The sequence below is a fragment of the Papaver somniferum genome, chromosome 4 (genome assembly GCF_003573695.1).
Source record: "Papaver somniferum cultivar HN1 chromosome 4, ASM357369v1, whole genome shotgun sequence".
NCBI lineage: Eukaryota > Viridiplantae > Streptophyta > Magnoliopsida > Ranunculales > Papaveraceae > Papaver > Papaver somniferum.
In genome coordinates, this window is record NC_039361.1 from 46816449 (window position 1) to 46835645 (window position 19197).

At 34.2% G+C, this 19197-nt stretch overlaps 1 protein-coding gene across 1 annotated transcript; it reads left to right on the forward strand.

The window, feature by feature from the left end:
* Positions 1 to 491: 491 nt before the first annotated feature.
* On the forward strand, positions 492 to 16506 carry LOC113272453 (putative serine/threonine-protein kinase receptor). Its single transcript, XM_026522284.1, has 5 exons — positions 492 to 675; positions 13637 to 14151; positions 14870 to 14930; positions 15623 to 15840; positions 16219 to 16506. The coding sequence occupies exons 1-5, from the start codon at positions 492 to 494 to the stop codon at positions 16504 to 16506; spliced, it is 1266 nt and encodes a 421-aa protein (XP_026378069.1).
* Positions 16507 to 19197: the final 2691 nt, after the last annotated feature.

Sequence of the window (19197 nt, forward strand, 5' to 3'; positions counted from 1 at the left end):
TCGATTTTCTTTATCTGATCCCTGAAACAGAGTTTAGATCTTCAATCATGAGAAATATGAGCATGATTATGTAGATGAGTATGACCTTCTCTTATTTAGAGATTTTAGCTAATTGATTTCAGAAAAAAAATTCAGAAAAGGATTTTAGGGATTTCAAAACCTAAATTTCTGTATTCTTTTCAATTAACTTTATCCTGACCGAAAGGGAAGCATAGATATACGATCGTCTACCTACTCTGGTTGTTTCTATTTAGATTTTTTAAAGAATTTTGAACAAAAATTCCAAATCTGTTCTTCGTCAAAATCGTCGTAAATCTTATTATATAGATACGATGTAAAAACGAATTTTTGAGATTCAATATCAACGAATTATCGTCTCTATTACCCATAGATTTGATTTGAATTTCGTTCACTCTTAATTTTTGATTCCATGTAAACTGGTCTGGTGGGTAGTGGTGCAAGTGCAGGTTCTATAGGAGGATAAGGAGGCGATGGTGGTATATGGGCAGGTTTGGAGGAGGATTTTGAAGTCAGTGATGGTGTTTTTCAGAATTGATAAATTGAAGGAGATTGTAAGATTTACAAAAGAATTCATGCTTTGGCGATATGCGGGGAAACTTGGAAATGTTGTTGTCGTGGGTGGTGGTGAAAATAGGGATATGCCAATGGTTTCAGGTAATCCTTATGAACAAATAATCATGTGTAGACAATTTCAAAATTATTACTCTTGTTGAATTTGAACTTGATTTGAATTATTGTGTTGCTATTACAGTTATGGCTTCCAATATCCTGATAAAAGTGTGTTCAGCTAACTTTATTGCATGGTAGATATTTTGATCAGTTTCTAGTTGTATATTAGATACAATAAAATGTAGTATTAGTTTGTGGCGGACGTATATCATGAGAAATAGAAGTATCATATGCTGCAAAATCAAGTTCCAAGAGGTAATATCTAGGTATTGGTTAGAGGCTTGGGAAGCATCCATTGTTATTCTCTAGTTGCCAATTGGTTGTTACTTTAGAACTTAAGGCTGAACTAGACTAGGCTCGGGTGACTCGGTAATGCAGACATCCACAAATTAAAGCATCAGTGGACCTATCAGGTCATAGGATTTTTTGTAAACTGCATTTGCATTATGCATCGTAAACTATTTAAATTATTGCCTTGGTTTAGTTCATGTACAATGTTTACTGTCTAAAATTTTTTTTTCGTATCCTTTCGGGATATAGAAATTTTGTTGTCTGTCAAGGTAGGTTGTGGACCATGTAGTATTGTACTAACACTAATTTTCTGTAAATTGATTTTATTGTGTTGCTTTCTACCATATATTTTGTTTTATTGTATCTATGATTGGTGTAAGTCGACGAGTAGCATATACCTAGAAAACATTGATATGTTGTTTTATGCATTGACCCTATTTGGTCATTTTCTGCGTATATTTTAGCTTGTTACTCATACCTGGATGCAGAATGAGGGCTCTGACTCAAGATACATTCACTTGCTTTCAAGTTTCTTTATTGTGTTGTGAAGAAACTGGTTTCTTTGCTAAACTGGTCACTTTCAAGTTTCAAGATTTTTGTTGTTTAATTTTGTTTTTCAGGTAATTTTTCATCCTCAAATTGGTACAACAAATAGGAAAGCAAGGTATTAGGTTCAAGATACTGCAGCACAACTATGGGAGGTAAAAACTAAACTCCAAGAACTTTGATTCTCTTCTCAATTCTCAACATTCTGTGAGCATCTGTAACTCTTAGTTACATTAGGAAAATGCATGTGTAACTTTTAGTTACACTTGGAAAATGCATCTGTAACTCTTAGTTACACTAGGAAAGTGCATGTGTAACTACCAATTACACTAGGAAGATGTTAATGATTTTGCTAGATTCAGTGTGAACTCTAATGAAACTGTGGTAAAAAAGGAAAAAGAAGTAGAAGTAGAACCAGAACTAGGAGTAGTGGTTGTTTTTGGTGTTGAATTCCTTCCATCTATGTCTTCTTTCCTTGCTTTTAGGTTCAGATAATGATTTTGGTTTTCACTTTGAAAATTTTCGGGTTCTTGTATTATCTGGTACTGACTACTGTGTTGCAATTTTCAGCGTAATGCATTGTTTCATAAGAAGCACGAGATTCATATTTCTGGGAATAGTGTGTCGTCGCCACTTCAGAGTTAAAATCTCAACCCTGTTGACTTAATCATTTGTCTATATGAGATAAAAATTCTTGAAAACTATATTCTGGATCTCAATTACATGCCTCAGACAAGGTATAATAATGATAATTCCTTGAGATTTTCTCGGATTTGTATATATGAATAAATGGTTTGATGAATTATTAGTTTGATTATTTCAGGATCAAGTGAAAAAACATCATCCATTGGATGTCAGTACTCGGAAAGTTCATGCGGATTCGGTTAAAACTTGTGTGCTTCTCATCTGATTGTAGAAATTTAGATACATGTGCGAATTCATGCTAAGTTTGGTCTGTTTTTAGTGTTTTTGATTTTATCACACCAATCTGCAGATATTTATAATGCTAGAATATGTTTGAATGATCTATGTAGTTTTTACAGCGAAAGCATGCTTGTTGAAATAGATATATATGAGTTCAAGTTCACTATGCTCATACGATTGAGTTGTGTCAACTGGAGAAGGAATTTGCAGTCTTTGGTTGCACAAACCATGAATAGATCCCATGGGCTGAGACTGGAGATGGGTACTTGTAGATTCAACTAGAGTGTTCACTGACAAGGACAAAGTTGCTGCTCATTTCAAGGTTTGATATTATCCCATACTCTTTAATTTCAAACCTAAGTTCTTTTTCAGTTTTGAAGTTGAAAAAGGCATGGATGTGTAACTGCGGCATACACATCTATATGGATGTGCAACTTCTCATTACACATGCATATTGTATGTGTAACTTTGGCAAACACATCTATATGGATGTGTAACTGATGATTACACATGCACATTGTATGTGTAACAATTAGTAGCTTTGAGTGTCTTCATATTATAGAATGGTTGGACATGTAGTACTTTGAGTGTCTCCAGATTATAGAATGGTTGGACATGTAGTAGCTTTTGAGTGTCTCCAGTGTCTCTAAGATCTGTGTTGATCCTATGTCACCTTCATGTGAGCCTATTTGTTGTTTTAATAGCAAACCACCATTTTGTAGAAAGAATTTCTCTCTGAGTTGTTTTTCTGCTTGCGTTAATCCCCTCCCATGTATATCTTTGTAGTTCATCACATGTAAGGTAGGATAATACTGGTTATGTAATAATGATATGTGGATGATCTGCAGACAAAGTGAAAATATAGGGCTTGGAATCAAGTAAGTTAGTTATTAAGATTGATTGTAACTTTTAATTTGAGATAATATTATTTTATATAGGCTTCTTACATTCAGTTAGTTATTAAGATTGATTTCATTATCTTATGGATCTGTTTTTTATATATCTTGTGGATGTGTAGATACTAGTTACACATGTTAATTCTTATAGATACTATTTTACTAGACTGATCAGATACATGTGTAACTCTTAATTACACAAGTTAGATGCATGTGTAATTATTAGTTACACATGCTAATTAGATGTGTAGCTACCGGTTACACATGCTAATTAGATGTGTAGTTTCTAATTACACTTGCTAATTGATGGGATATAAAGGTTATGAATGTATAACTCTCATTGTACCAGTCAGATGCATGTGTAAATCCTGTTAGAGCATTTCTCAGTCGAACTCCCATGCGTTTATATCTCAAGCATGTTTGTCAAGTTTAGTTGTCAAAATTATATGTCTTGATTTCTAGACTACTTATAACTAAGTCTCGGACTAGGACAATTAAGTGTAGTTGAGCTCCAGACTCCACGGTGATCATCTTACAAAGACGAAGAACTACTCAAGGAAATGGTGGAACTTCATCCGACTAAAAGGTATGTGGATACTTGAACTTATCTATCACTCAAAAGTCTACCTATCTATCTCCTATTATTGAGACAAAGTCGTATAAGTATGATAGTTTTCATACATACACATTTGCTATTTCGAGCCAAGTTCACTCGCCTATCTTTTTCTCGAAATATCTTTTTCTCGCCTACTTTTCATCTTAACCCGTGACGAAAGTCATGCTGATGTTTCAATCTTGAAAATATCTTTGGTGACGATAGTTGTGAATAACGACTGTTATAACATTATAGAAGAATGTTTCAATGATTGAAATGTAGAGTTGAGGTTACATAACCAACTATGAATATAAGCATATATAGTGTGTTCGCATATTAGTGTATAAATCCATGTGCCGGAAACCAAGTGTGTGCATATGTGTGCATACGGTATTGGTGAAGGAGACAGGTTGGGTACGCGTACCAGCGGAAGTTTTCGAACCGAAAATTTCTGCTGAGTTTGTAAGTTTGCAAACTGTTAAACCAGTCACCTTAGGTACGCGTACCCACGGAAGTTTTCGACCGAAATTTTTTGCTGAGTTTGTAAACTCAAATCCGATAGCTATGGTAAACGTACCCGTACGCGTACCCAAGCTGGTTATATTTCTCAAATCGGAAGTTCATGAACTTAAACAATAAATCAATAAGGAATGAAATCTTCGCAAAATGTGGCTCTATTGTTCATGAAGTGATTCAAGTGAATCAAACCGATTTTGTTTCAATTGTGTCTATTCATAAAGACCTAAGCAATTGAACAACTCTTCAACTAGTTCTATTGAAGTCATTTGAACTAGTTGTGAAGAAGATGAATACGGATAATATGAAAGTGCTCATATGGCTGACCATTGGTTAACTATCTGTGAACCAACTAAGTGTACACGTTTAGGTACGTTACTCAAACATAAATGAAATACATTTCATTTATGTGTGACAAGCTAAGTTTTGATCTAACGGTTGAAAGATATTAGCTTGGTTAAATCAGGTTTTTCATCTAACGGTGAATATCGAATGCTTTGTTAACAAGGTAACTTAGATTGCAAATCCTGATTTGAAAACTATATAAAGCTGACATCTAGAAACTTGAAAAACTAATCCCCACACCTCCTGTGTGATACTGGTTGGTTTTTTTAGAGTCGGTTCTTCTTTAACCTTAGGTTTCTTCTCGAGACCCTGTAGGTTAACGACTCAAAGACTTCATTGGGATTATGAAGCCAGACGAAACTACTTCTCTTGTAGTTGAGCGATTTGATCTTGCCATTTTTTATCGTACGAGTTCAATTGAATAATTGACTTGAGATTATATCTCCGATAGGGAAAGATAAAAAGAAATCACAAACATCTTCGTCTCATCGTTTGTGATTCCGCAATATCTAGTTTCGCTACCATACGATTTAGATTATTGTGAGGTGATTGATAATTCTAGGTTGTTCTTCGGGAATATAAGTCCGGGTTATCGATTGGTTCCTGTTCACCTTGATTTTATCAAAGGACGTGACAAAACTCTTAGATTTATATGTGGGAGACATATTTATCTATTATCGTAGACTTTTCTGTGTGATACAGATTCGTTTATTAAATCTTCGACTTTGGGTCGTAGCAACTCTTGGTTGTGGGTGAGATCAGCTACGGGAATCAAGTGCATAGCATCCTGCTGGGATCAGAGACGTAAGGAGCGCAACTGTACCTTGAATCAGTGTGAGATTGATTAGGGTTCAACTACAGTTCAGACCGAAGTTAGTTTGTAGTAGGCTAGTGTCTGTAGCAGCTTAATACAGTGTGATGTTCAATCTGGACTAGGTCCCGGGGGTTTTCTGTATTTGCGGTTTCCTCGTTAACAAATTTTCTGGTGTTTATGTTATTTCTATTCCGCATTATATTTTGTTATATAATTAAAATATCACAGGTTGTGTGTTATTCGATTAGAATATCCAACCTTTAGTTGTTGATTTAAATTGATTTGACACTTGGATATTGGTCTTTGGTACCATCCAAGTTTATCTCTCTAGTATTTGATAAAGACTCGCAGATTTCCATTTGCTTGAGTAAAGATCAAATCGAGAGATTAAGATATTAACTCTTTGATATACTTTTATCTAGATTGAGTCTGACTGTCTAGTTGATTCTCTAAAAAGTATATTGGAGTTAGTCCATACATATTTCTAATCGAAATATTGGGTGAGGTTGTTAGACCCCCGCTTTTTCAACTCCTAGTTACACTAATGAGACACATGTGTAACTCCAAGTTACACTAGTCATATGCATGTATAACTCCTAATTACACAGGCTTAGATAAGTTATCAAGTTTCTTTTTGTGATATTTGTTACTCTCCTTGTAGTTGTTCTATAATATTATTTCATTATTTTGGTTCATCCAATCTAATCCCATGGATGTTTATTTTGTTGCAGATATGAAAGCATTTTGTAATGAGGAAGACAAGAAGGGAAGGAACAATCTCGATTAGAGGATTTAGTGGCTCATTTCTAGGATTTTGTTTTACATATTTAGTGTTACAACTCGTTTATTGTATCCAGTAACAGCCAATTAATAGATAAATAAAGAATTATTATAAATTAATATTAAAACAATACATGTATTTTTTGTATATTTTTTTTCCTGATGTGCAACTGTTGATTACACATGACATATGCATGTGTAACTTGTGGATATACATGTCATATGTATGTGTAACTTCTTATTACAATGCCATATGGATGTGTAACTTATATGCATGTGTAATTTTTGCGATACACATGCCATATGCATGTGTAACTTCTCGTTACACATTCTGAATACACAACACGAATGTGTAAATTTTATGCATGTGTAACTTCCAGATACACTTGCAATATGCATGTGGTCGGAGGTGGTGGTCGGTGGTAGTGGTGGTCGATGGCGGTCGGCGGTGGTGGTTAATGGAGGTGGTAGTCGGTGGTGGTGGTGGTGGTGGTTGATGGCGGTGGTGGTTGGTGGTGGTCGGAGGCGGTTGGTGGCGATGGTGGTTGGTGGTGGTTGTGGTAGTCGGAGGTAGTGGGAATATCATCACACTAAACTTTATTATTTTTGGGTTTAAATTTTATTTAATTATGGGCTTGATAATATGCATATGGTCATCAATATCTTTTAATATATTGGGGCCTAGATTTAAACTTCCTTTAATTAAGGGCTTCATATTATATCTTTTAATATATTAACCCTAATGGATTTTAATATATTTAGGCTTCAACAAAGCCTATTATGGGGCTCCAACCAAATGGTTCCGAGAGCTTATATGGATTCAAATGTCTTAAACAAAGATAAAGTGTGATCTAATCTATCATAAAAGTTCAAAAATACTCTTTGATGATCAGCCTAAATCACATAATCCTAAATTTAATCTAATTCTAATTGATCTCCTACTCTTCATTATTTTTTTTTTCTTATCTTCTTCTTGTCCATCAATGATGAATGTGTTAGATGCGATCAAATTATGAACTTGAAAATTAGTCTAGAAAACCCGCCATTTTCCATCATAGTGATTTCATTCACATAAGAATAAGAAAAACCAACTCTTTTTTGTTGATCTTGATTGTATAAATAGAATAGATTTAATCAAATTAAGAATTTAAAAATTAATTTTAGAACAACATACGTTGGGGAAACAAAATTAGGCTTTTTTTTATATACGTACTCTTTTGAAGACAGTCTTATTTGACATGCTTATTTGATTGTTAGGTTATTAAAAAATGCTTTCACGTTTACTTAGAATTTCGTCTATTATTGCATAATAAAATTGAGATGTCATGTAAACACTCTCGATAAAGAATGTAAACACATTCAAATTTTATTTTATTTTAAAGAAACTAATTGGTCAGATCTTCGGGTGATATCTTAGGAGAACAAACATAATTAATTGGACGTTTTGGTATAGTCAATGTTATTATCTAGTCAAAAATTCAATTGATTATGAAGATATACATTATGGAAGACAATAATTTCTTTGATAGAACACGACAAAGAAATTGTGGAAAGTATATATACCAAGAAAGAATAACCTTGCAGGAGTAATATTTAGAAGTTCCATTATTGTTGCAAAGAAATAAAGTAGAGTCATTTTATTCCCTTCTGGACAAAGTGAATGACAAATTGGCTAACTGGAAATATAAATTTCTTAGCCCCTCTCGATAAAACTATTCCTACTCAAATTTTCCTAAGTGTTATGGATACTCATCATATGTTAGTATTTCATATGCCAAGGAAAATTACTAACAAACTTGATAGTATATGAAGAGAATTTTGGGTAAACAAAAAAAAGGTGGGGAAGGTTTTCTTTAAAAAATAGAACGATATATCTAAGTCTAAGCAAGCTGGAGGGTTCAACATTAGAAGACTCGGATTTTTAATCAAGCTCTACTTGCTAAGTTAAAGTAAAGGATGTTACATGATCCTACATCTTTATCGGTCAATATTCTCAAATGTAAATAATGTATTTCTAAAATAGAATATGAATCTTGTGATTGGTTCTACTAGTAGACAAGGATCTTGGATCTGGAGAAAGAACAACTGAGGTTTAGACAAGGTCAAAAAGAATTATTGTTGCGAGGTGGGAGATGGAAACAACAGCTCTATTTGGAAAGACAACCAGTTATGTACTCTATAATGTCATTAATACTAGAGAAAATTGGTGCAGAAAGAAGAAAAACAAAACTCGAAGTACGTGACAAGGCATCAGCTGCAACATTTTCCTTACCTTGACGGAAAATGATCTCATAATCATATCATAATAGCTTAGGTAACCATTTCTGTTGTTCCATTGAAGATAATTTTTGATCTAAAAAATATTTGAGACTACGATGGTCTGTATATATCTTGAAATGTCTCCCAAGTAAATAATAGGGCGTCATTTTTAAACTGTAGAAACAATAGCAAGCATCTCTTTATCATAGATAGGGAGATTTAAATTCTTTCCAGATAAAGGCTTACTAAAATATGCAATTGGACTCTCTGATTGCATAAGAACAACACCCAATCCATTGCCAGAAGCATCACATTCTCTAGCATAAATTCTTTTGAAAAATCTGGAAGTACTAAGACCGGTGTGGTTGCAAGAGCTTGTTGGAGTAATTTGAAAGCAACAGTAGCTTTGTCAGTCCAGACAAAAGCATCTTTCTTAAGTAATTGAGTTAATGGGGCACTAATTATTTTACCAAAATCTTTCACAAACTTACGGTAATATCCAGCTAACCCCAAAAAACCTCTTAACTATTTAATTGTAGTAGGAATTTTCCAAGATGATATACATTGTATCTTTTCATTATCAACCGAAACTCCTTAAGAAGAAATGACATGGCCAAGATATCCAATAGATTTCTGTGCAAAAGTGCATTTTGATTCTTTGACGAAGAGCTTACGCAGACGTAAAACTTCAAACACTGTAGATAAATGTTTGATATGTCAGCAAGACTTCTACTAGAAATTAAAATATCATCAAAGAAAACAAGCACAAACCTGGGCAAATAAGGTCTGAAAATATGATTCATGAAGCTTTGAAAAGTAGCTGGTGCATTCGATAAACCAAAAGGCATAACCAAAAACCCATAGTGACCATCATGAGTGTGAAATGATGTCTTTGGAATGTCTGGTTTATGTACTCTTAATTGATGATACCCAGAACGAAAATCTATCTTAGATAATATTATTGGATCATGCAACTCATCCAATAATTCATCCACCATGGGAATAGGAAATCTATATTTTATTTTCAACTTATTTAAAGCACGATAATCCACACACATCCGCCATGAGCCATCCTTTTTACGTACCATTAAGATATGAGAAGAATAAGGACTTGAGCTAGGTCGAATAAAACCAGCTTGTTGTAATTCATAGACAATTTTCACTAGATCATATTTCTGAAAATGTGGATAACGACAAGGTCGTACATTAACTGGAGCAGAACCTGGTAGCAAAGGAATACGGTGGTCATGCATACATTCAGGAGGCAGAATAGATTTTGAAAACATCAGCAAAATTGGAGAGTAATTGTTGAATCTCAGGTGGTAAAACTGTAGTAGCATTAACTTCAGTGTTTAACGTTGATAAATGAAGAACAACACCATAATTCTCTCTGCATAATAAAAGATGCATGGGAGTTGTATCCATAATCATTACAGATGATGAGTTGTCTCTAAACAATACAACATCTTCATCATTAAATCTGAAATGCATTTTTAGTTTGTTGAATCCCATGTGATTGGTCCCAAAATGCGGAGCCACTGAACACCCAAAACTGCCTCACAACCACTAATATCCAAAAGATGAAAATCAACTGTAAAAATATAATTTCGCAGCTCAATTGGTACATTGAAACAAGAGTCTTGAGTGGATAATTGACCTCCATCACCAATTCTTACACTGAGAGAAGAATTCTTGGACTCAATTGCATAACCACACTGTTTAACAAAATTTGAGTGAATGAGTAGCACTTAAATCAACTAAGATGGTAAGAGGTTGAGCTTTTGTATGTCCTGAGATACGCATTGTATTGGGAAAAGTAGGACCCATTAATGAGTTAAACGAAATATGAAGATCTTTTTCTTGTTGAACATCAGTACCACCACTAGTAACACGTACATTATCTTCCTCAAAAAGATTAGTAATATATTCATCAGCAATATTTGGAGCGACATCTAGAATTAATAATCTAGGTTTTGCATACAATGAAGAGGCTTGTAGTACTCATCACAATTAAAACAAAGACTTTTTTCTCTTTTCTCCTTTTGTTCTTCCTATATTAATCTCTTAGCTCCATGAGGTAATGTACTCTTCCTAGGCTGTGAGTTTGCATTAGCAGATGGTTTGAACTGATTTGTACGATGAAAAGGTTTCTAAATAGAAGAAGCTGCAACTATAGTATCCTCTTGCTGGATAGATTTCTTGAAAGTCTCAGATAATGTTTTTGGTTCAAACAAACTTACACCAGTACCAATATCAACTCGTAAAGCAGCAATAAAGAAGATCAATGAGATATTGGGCAGGAAGGTTATGCAAAAAATTAAGTACTTTCTCAAACTCGGAAATTAGTTATCGAACCATACATGTTTGAGTCAACTTGGTCAAGGCAATGTGAGGATTTATAAACTTATGGTCTGCAAATCGGTTACGAAGCAAAATACAAAATTATCCCCAAGTTGGCGTAGTAAGAGACTTCTTAATCCATTGATACCAAGATTTGGCATCACCTTTAAGATGAGCGACATCTACTGGTATTTTAAAAGCTTTAGTTACCGCGTGTAAGCTGAAATATTGATCATCTTGAAAATTTTAACCTTCAGGATGAACACCTTCAAAAGTTGGAAACTTGAGGTTGATGGGTCTTGTACGAATAGTGGTAATAGTTTCAGCACCACCTTACCATTATTAATGTGTTGATGATGAAAAGCATGGATAACAATATGGCGTTGTTTTCCTGTTCCTAGTGTCTCTGTAATAGCTTATCTAATAGTTGTTTTCAAAGCATCCATGTCTTCTTTACGATTAGATCTGACAATTCCCTCTTGAATATGAGCATTTTCAATATCTTCCGGGCGCTGCTTTGTTAGAGCGTCGACAAAATCTTTTATCTCATCCTTTAAACCCTTAACTTCGCTAGTTAATTACACAATCGTCATCTTAAAAAAGTTTACTGAAAATTTATGAGTAGAACAAACCTTGCTCTGAACCAGGTGTTAGGGTTCTAAACCAAAACACTGCAATAGAACACAAAATCGATAGAACCCTAAGATAAGAAAAAATTTATGGGGATTAGCCACCTCTGCTGTGAAAACAATAATAGAACTAAATTTGTATTGATTTAATGAATGGTTACAACTCAAGAAAATACGTATTTTTAAAACTGACTAAAACTTGTTCTTCAAATAATATCAACTTTAAGAAGTTATCTAAATAAAGAAGTTAACTAGGCTATAAATAAAGTTTAAATAAATATGGAAACTAGTTTATTGAGGTGTTGGCACAGCAATAGAGATTGTCGGAGTACATCATTACTAAAGATGTATCATGACGCACGGAGAGTAATTTCTTCTTGTACGAGTTTCCTTGACTATGTATTTGATGCAAAGACCAACTACTTCAGCACTCATCTGAGTTCGATTTTGACTTCATTTTGGGATTCTTGGGTGGCGGTGAATTGTTGAGATGGAGTAGAAGTGGTGGAGAAGGGAAGTGATGTTGTAACTTGAGTATTTGTTCTGTTTAATTGCTAATTTTATTATTGGGTGTAAATAAAATGTCATACAAACGGTATTTAGGATATACTATATGAAAATATATATGGGTAGGAGTATTGGGGATGAGAATTTATGTGGATGGGAAATAAGGAAAGTGGTGATGGGAGTTTGAGAAAACCAACCAAAAAGAGAGTAATTTTAGTTATTATTAGAGGAGGACTAATTAGGTAGCTTTATACACATTATAGACTCCAATTAGCCCACTATTACATACCCAATATGGCTTCTTCTTTTTTTTAATAGGAAAGGAGATTTTTTTCTTCGGTAACTTGGAATAGGATCGTCCTGCTACCTGGTAGCGTAGCCACCAAACGAGCCTACTCCCCTGAACAGACCCATCTCATTTCCCATAATAAAGTTATAAATATATATTCTCCCTGTCCCACTAATTCAATTTGCACACAGTTCTTAAGGCAAAGAAGTGAAAATAGTATTTTAAATATTTTTTACAACTATACCATTATGGATGATAACTAGTAAAATTTAGAAATGATTTATCTCTCAAACTATACCGTGGATGTTCACAAATTTTGTACCATTGAGAAGCATTTTAAAATACCTATGTAACGAATATAAACACGCCTATCAAATTATGCATATTTCTTATACTAACAATAATCAATTAAAAGGATAATTCTAGAAATATCTCATTGTTTAGTGATATAGGTCATCCATTATGGGAGAAAATAATCTAAAAATAAATACGTCAACTAATAGTGAGACGGAGGGAGTACATAAAAGAAATATTTCATAAGATGTTCAAACTCTTGAGTGGAGACTTGATTCTACGCGAGAATAAGTCTCCAAATCAATTGGGCTAACCCTGATGGTTGAGCCGGTCATTCTCATGCAAATAATGAATTACACAATGGTTGAGTGTTCCTCCATGTAAGCAGAGGAAAGCCATGAGTAATTGGGCAACCTTGTCTACAACTCTTTCTCTTGGTTGCTTGCTTGGCCAAATTAACCATGACTAATTTTCTTCTCTTTCCAGACCGCGGGGATCGTTCAAGTCATGTCTAGTCTTTCACTCAACATTATTTTTCGGAACAAAAACTAGCCCCTTAATTTGGTTGAAGTGGGTGATATTAGTTTGTTTTTACCTATTGCATTGGAATTCCACGGTAATTAACTTCCATTGACGAAGTCCAAATATTAAAACATTGTAATTATTCATTTATATACAAGTTTTGATCTCATGACATAAACGAGCAATGGGGTTCTTTATTAAACACCGCATTATCTTTATTTTGATGTTAATATCGGCTTACCAATATCAAACATTACCTGCACAAGCTCAAGAACGCACTCCAAATTATTTAGCTTGGAAATTCTGCTTAGGTGGGAATCACACAGCCAACAGTACATATCGAACCAATCTCAATCTCTTACTCTCATCTCTCTCAACTACATTCACAAACAACAACAGAATCCCCCGGTACAGTTACCGTAACATTACCATCGGAGCAAAGCCGGAGACTATTTACGGATCGTTACACTGTCGAGAGGATATCGCACCGGCTATTTGCTCAGCTTGTGTTCAGCTTGCAAACCGATGAAGTTATGAAAGACTCCGGGTGTCCAAATAAAAAAACTGCTATTATGTTCTACAATGGATGTGTTTTAAGGTATTCAGATGAGAATTACTTCTCAATCTTGAATGATGAACCATCCATTGAATTAACGGGTAAAGACAATGGAGTCGCAAACCAAGTTCAATTTATAGACACAGCAACTAGATTACTAGATGATTTAGTGATTGAAGCTGTTACTAATACTTCTATCAGTCCTTCTTTATATGCTACTCGTTCAGCAAATTACACAAGATTTAATCAAGTTTATGTAATGGTTCAGTGTACACCAGATTTGACACCGATTCTCTGTAATAGATGTCTTAGATCAGCTCTTGGGAAATTATCTACATGTTGTTCCGATGCACAAGGGGTGAGAATTCTTTTTCCAAGTTCTACTTTTAGATTTGAGTATAACCTTTCTACGGGAATTATATGTATACAACACAACAAGCATCACCTCCAACTCTTCAACCGCCGTCAAATATAACTAATTGTAAGTAAAACTAGCTTCTAGTTAGATATTATTAGCTTGTTTTCCAACTGAAAGAAAAAATTTTAAATTGGCGATTTACTTCATAATTGGGTAGTGAATCAGACGGGTTCACCAAAGCTTGTTATAATTAGCATCGCAGTTCCATTGGTAATTGCAGTAGTGCTGTCCATAAGACAAAGAAAAACAACCATTTTGGTAAGTACCACCCTACGAGATGGTTAATTTATAATCTCTCACTTTATAGTACTCCCTACATTTAAAAAAAAAAATATATTTTCACGTTCAAATTTAGCTTCCAAATCTAAAAAATAAAAAAAAAATTCTTTATATAAAACGAAGATAGTATCCGTTAATAAAGTCTTTTACTACCATGATGTAGCGGTACCAAATACAGATCCAGATATTCACGGGATAAAATCATATTATTCGACTTTAATGTTATAAGTGCTCCAACAAATAACTTCTCCGAGGATAATAAATTGGGACAAGGTGGATTTGGTCCTGTTTATAAAGTTCACATTTATATTCACACTAATACTTGCAGAGATTTCAAAGTTTATATTAAGAGCACAATTCTAATTGTTGGCATCTTCAGGGTACATTATCAAATGGACAAGAAATAGCTGTGAAAAGACTTTCTAGAAACTCAAGTCAAGGTGATAGGAGTTTAAAAATGAAGTATTGTGATTAGCTAAACTTCAACATAGGAATCTTGTAAGGTTATTAGATTTTTGTTTACATGGACAAGAGAAACTACTCATCTACGAGTTGATGAAGGCCAGTCTTGATCATTTCATATTTGGTACGTATGCATATTTTTTTCTGCTAAAAATTTACATATGCATGTTTTCAGTAATTATTAATGAGGAGGATTCATGGGACAATCCTATATGGACACTATTTTATAAGATTTAATCTAATTTTTATTAGAATCCAAACGACGATGAATTTGACGTCAATACTTTGGTCATATATTCTTTTTATGAAACTCGATAATCCTACAAAAAGAAAAAGAGAGCATAAACCGAGACGTATAACACCACTATTTACCACTTTGAAAATCAATCGTTGAAAATTAACGGTCTAAATTAAAATCAGTAGATGGTGAGGCTTGTCATCTTGAATTATGTTCTTTCTTTTTTTTTGTAGGAATCTAGAGTTTAATAAAATGAACATATTAGCTTTAAATGTATTGTCGTTTGGACTCAAAAAAAAAAAAAAAATTGATACAAATTTTCTAAAGTGGTGTTTATATAAGATTGTCTATGTATCCTCCCTCGTTATTAATTTGTTAGTAAGTGGTCTATGTTGACAAACTAACTCATTTGTTCAATACAAATGTTTGTAGATACTGTGAGACGGACGCATTTAGATTGGGGAAAGCGATACAAGATTGTTGGAGGAATTGTTAGAGGTCTTCTTTATTTTCACGAGGATTCTCGGCTCAGGATAATTCATCGAGATCTCAAAGCTAGTAATATATTATTAGCCGAAGACATGATTCCCAAAATTTCAGATTTTGGAATGGCGAGGCTTTTTAAGGTAGATCAAGTCAAGCTAGTACAAGTAAAATTGCAGAAACCCTGTAAGTACAAATTGAGATTTTTCAAATCATAGACAAATTCATATTTCTTAACGATGGTGAAACCTGGACTATCAGACTATTAATATTTATTCATTGCATGAAACTGAAAATTACAGCGGATATATGGCTCAGGAGTATGTACGTCATGGACATTTCTCTGTAAAATCAGACGTTTTTAGCTTTAGTGTCCTAGTTCTCGAGATTCTTAGTGGAAAGAAGATCACCAGTCGTTATGTACCGGCCACAGGGGGTTCTCAAGATCTTCTTACTTACGCGAGAATGCTATTTTTTATTTAAAATTATTCAAGTTTAAGAAAAAAACATTAAAAACAAATTAAATGACAAATGTATCATTACAGACATGGAGGCATTGGCAGAATGGAACAACTTTAGAACTATTGGATTTAAGTTTCAAAGAGACTTGTTCGAGAAGTGAAGCAATGAGATGTATCCACATTGCCCTTTTATGTGTTCAAGACAGTATTGTTGATAGACCTACCATGGCCTTCGCCATCTTAATGCTTAGTAGCAGCTCCATGACTTTCCCATTACCTAAACAACCTGCATATTTTGTATCCCATCAAGCTGTACTGGAAGAGGTATGGAGAGTAAATGAGGCATCTGTTACTGAACTGGATCCTCGTTAATTATATATATATTTGACAAAGTAAAGGCAAATTTCATTAATATCGGTGCATGCTTTATAATGTGTATGTAGAATACATGTTTATTGCCTTCTTTTTCATCTTCTTTTACACAATGGCGCATGTTAAGAATTTCACCATCTCATTTTGCTTTACACACTGAACGTGTCAAGAGTTTATAGTTTTGATGACGTTTGATGAAATCCTTTCACAGTAAATCAATTGCAGTTTTTTAAAAAATAAATAAATATTAGTCGACTCAAATTAAAGAAACTGTTAAATGATTAAAAACTCATCAAAGGTTGACTTAAATACTCCAATAAGCTTCCAAAAGAAATATACACCAACTTCAAAAGAAATATACAAGGCCAAACATTATGGGTGAGGACATCCCTTCCCTATCCCTCTCAGATAAAGGTAATGGATATGAATCAGAAGATAAAGGGAATGGATATGGATCAGAAGGCAGCCTCATTGTGGTGTGCTTTTATTCCTTCTTCACATAATAATATGAAAATTCAATTTTTGTATGAATAGTGCTAAACGGATGTTGAGTATCCGTTTCAATCAACTAGTTGACTTTCCGTTTCATAGGCATAAGTATTCAGGAACACGACGGATTTCCCATTACACCTTCTTTTCCATTTTCTCCTTCTCTCAAAATCCTCTAAACCTCTTTTATCCCCTTTTGATTTTCATGGTGATTCATTGTGATTCCTTGGCTTAAATTAAAGGGTTTTGATCGTTACTACAAGGTGAAACAAATTCATTCTTCAATTTCGGTTTCCATCCACAAAATCATGAAAGGTGAGCGATTCTAATTTTAGGGATTAAAATTAATTTTATTTTGATTTTGGTTGATATTAGGTTCGTTGGATATGTAGAATGCAATTCAATAATATGATTAAGACATTGATTTAGTGAAAATGCATGATTATGTCTTGTTGTGTGATGCATCTCTTGATTTGTTGAATGAAATATTTGTAAACTGCCATTGTATTGATGTATCACATTGATTGACTTGTATTTATGTATGGTATCGACAAATTGATACTATGTTTGTTGTTTGCAAAAGGTACAAAATGAGTCTGATGCATGCTTACGCGAGAGTTAAATACGGAATATATTTGGATACTTCTAGTGATAAAGAAGGAAAATCTTTGCTAATGTTTACAAAATTGTGTTTGGATGAACGACTGTGTATCATTTGACAACTGATACCTAGGAAGGTGCATACACGTAGTGTAATTACCCGAGATCGAGTGTGGCATGATGCGAAAATGGTGAATGATTATTTTACACCTGGAACTGGTTATACCTCAAGACAATTCAAACAACTTCTAGACATGGGGGAATATTTATTCGAGAAATTGTTAGGAAAATTGCTTGAAGTGGATCTAAAATGGCATCAACGTCCGGATGCAACTGATACTATGAGGCCAGTTGCCGTGATGAAATGTTTGTGTAAAAGTACGGTAGATGATAGTGTTGATGATTACACTCGTATGGGTGTCACGACAATATATTATTATCTAAAAACATTTTTCCACAACGTTTGCATGACTTTTGGAGAGAGATATTTGCGTCAACCCATACCTGAAGATGTTCAGAGGTTGTTAGCTGAGATTGCCGAACGAGGATTTCCATGGTCTATCTACATTTTAGGAAATTCATACGCTCCATCGATGGAGCAAAAAGTGGAGTCTTGGTCAGAGCAAGCCGTCCTATTCTATTACCATACATAATTGGGAGAAGCTCATCCAAAAATAGAGCTAGAAATGCTTCATTTCCTTTCATTCCTCTTCTCCATTTCCTTCTTCTCAAATCCAAGGGTGACTTGTTATTCTCCGCATATGAAATTAGTTGTCGTGATGAATTTTTTTTGTAAAAGTACGACAGCTGATAGTGTTTATGATTACACTCGTATGGGTGCCGCTTATCTAAAAACATTTTGTCACATTGTTTGCATGACTTTTGGAGAAAGTTATTTGCGTCAACCCACTCCTGAAGATTTTCAGAGGTTGTTAGTTGAGATTGCGGAACGAGGATTTCCAGGAATGCTTGGTATTGTTGATTGTATGCAGTGGCCATGGAAGAATTGTCTGATAGCTTGGTAAGGAACTTACCGGGGTAAAGAGAAACATAGTTCTACGGTATTATAGGCGGTGGCATCATATGATTTATAGTTTTGGCATGCTTTTTTTGGAATACTCTGATCAAACGACGATTTGAATGTGTTGGCACACTCACCCCTTTTTGATAACATGCTAAAGGGTGTAGCACCTCCATGTAATTATGTCATCAACGACCACGAATACCATATGGGTTATTTCTTAGCCGATAATATCTATCCAAAGTTGACTACAATTGTACAAGCTTTCAGTTAGACATTGGGCTTTCCAGAGTATGTGAGATTCAACAAGTATCAAATGGCTAAAATAAAGGATGTTGAGCGTGCTTTTGGAGTGCTTCAATCTATATTCAGAATTTTTGGATCACCGTGAACCTAATTATGAAATGTTGTCTTATTTTACATAACATGATTATTGAGCATGAACATCGGGATCCAGACTGGGGAAGAGTTGTTCCTGTTTCGATTCCAAAACCTTCCGATGATGGTCGTGTTTTTATGTCAACTCTGAAAAACCTAGAAATACACCTACAACTAAGAATGGATCTTGTCAAGCAAATTGT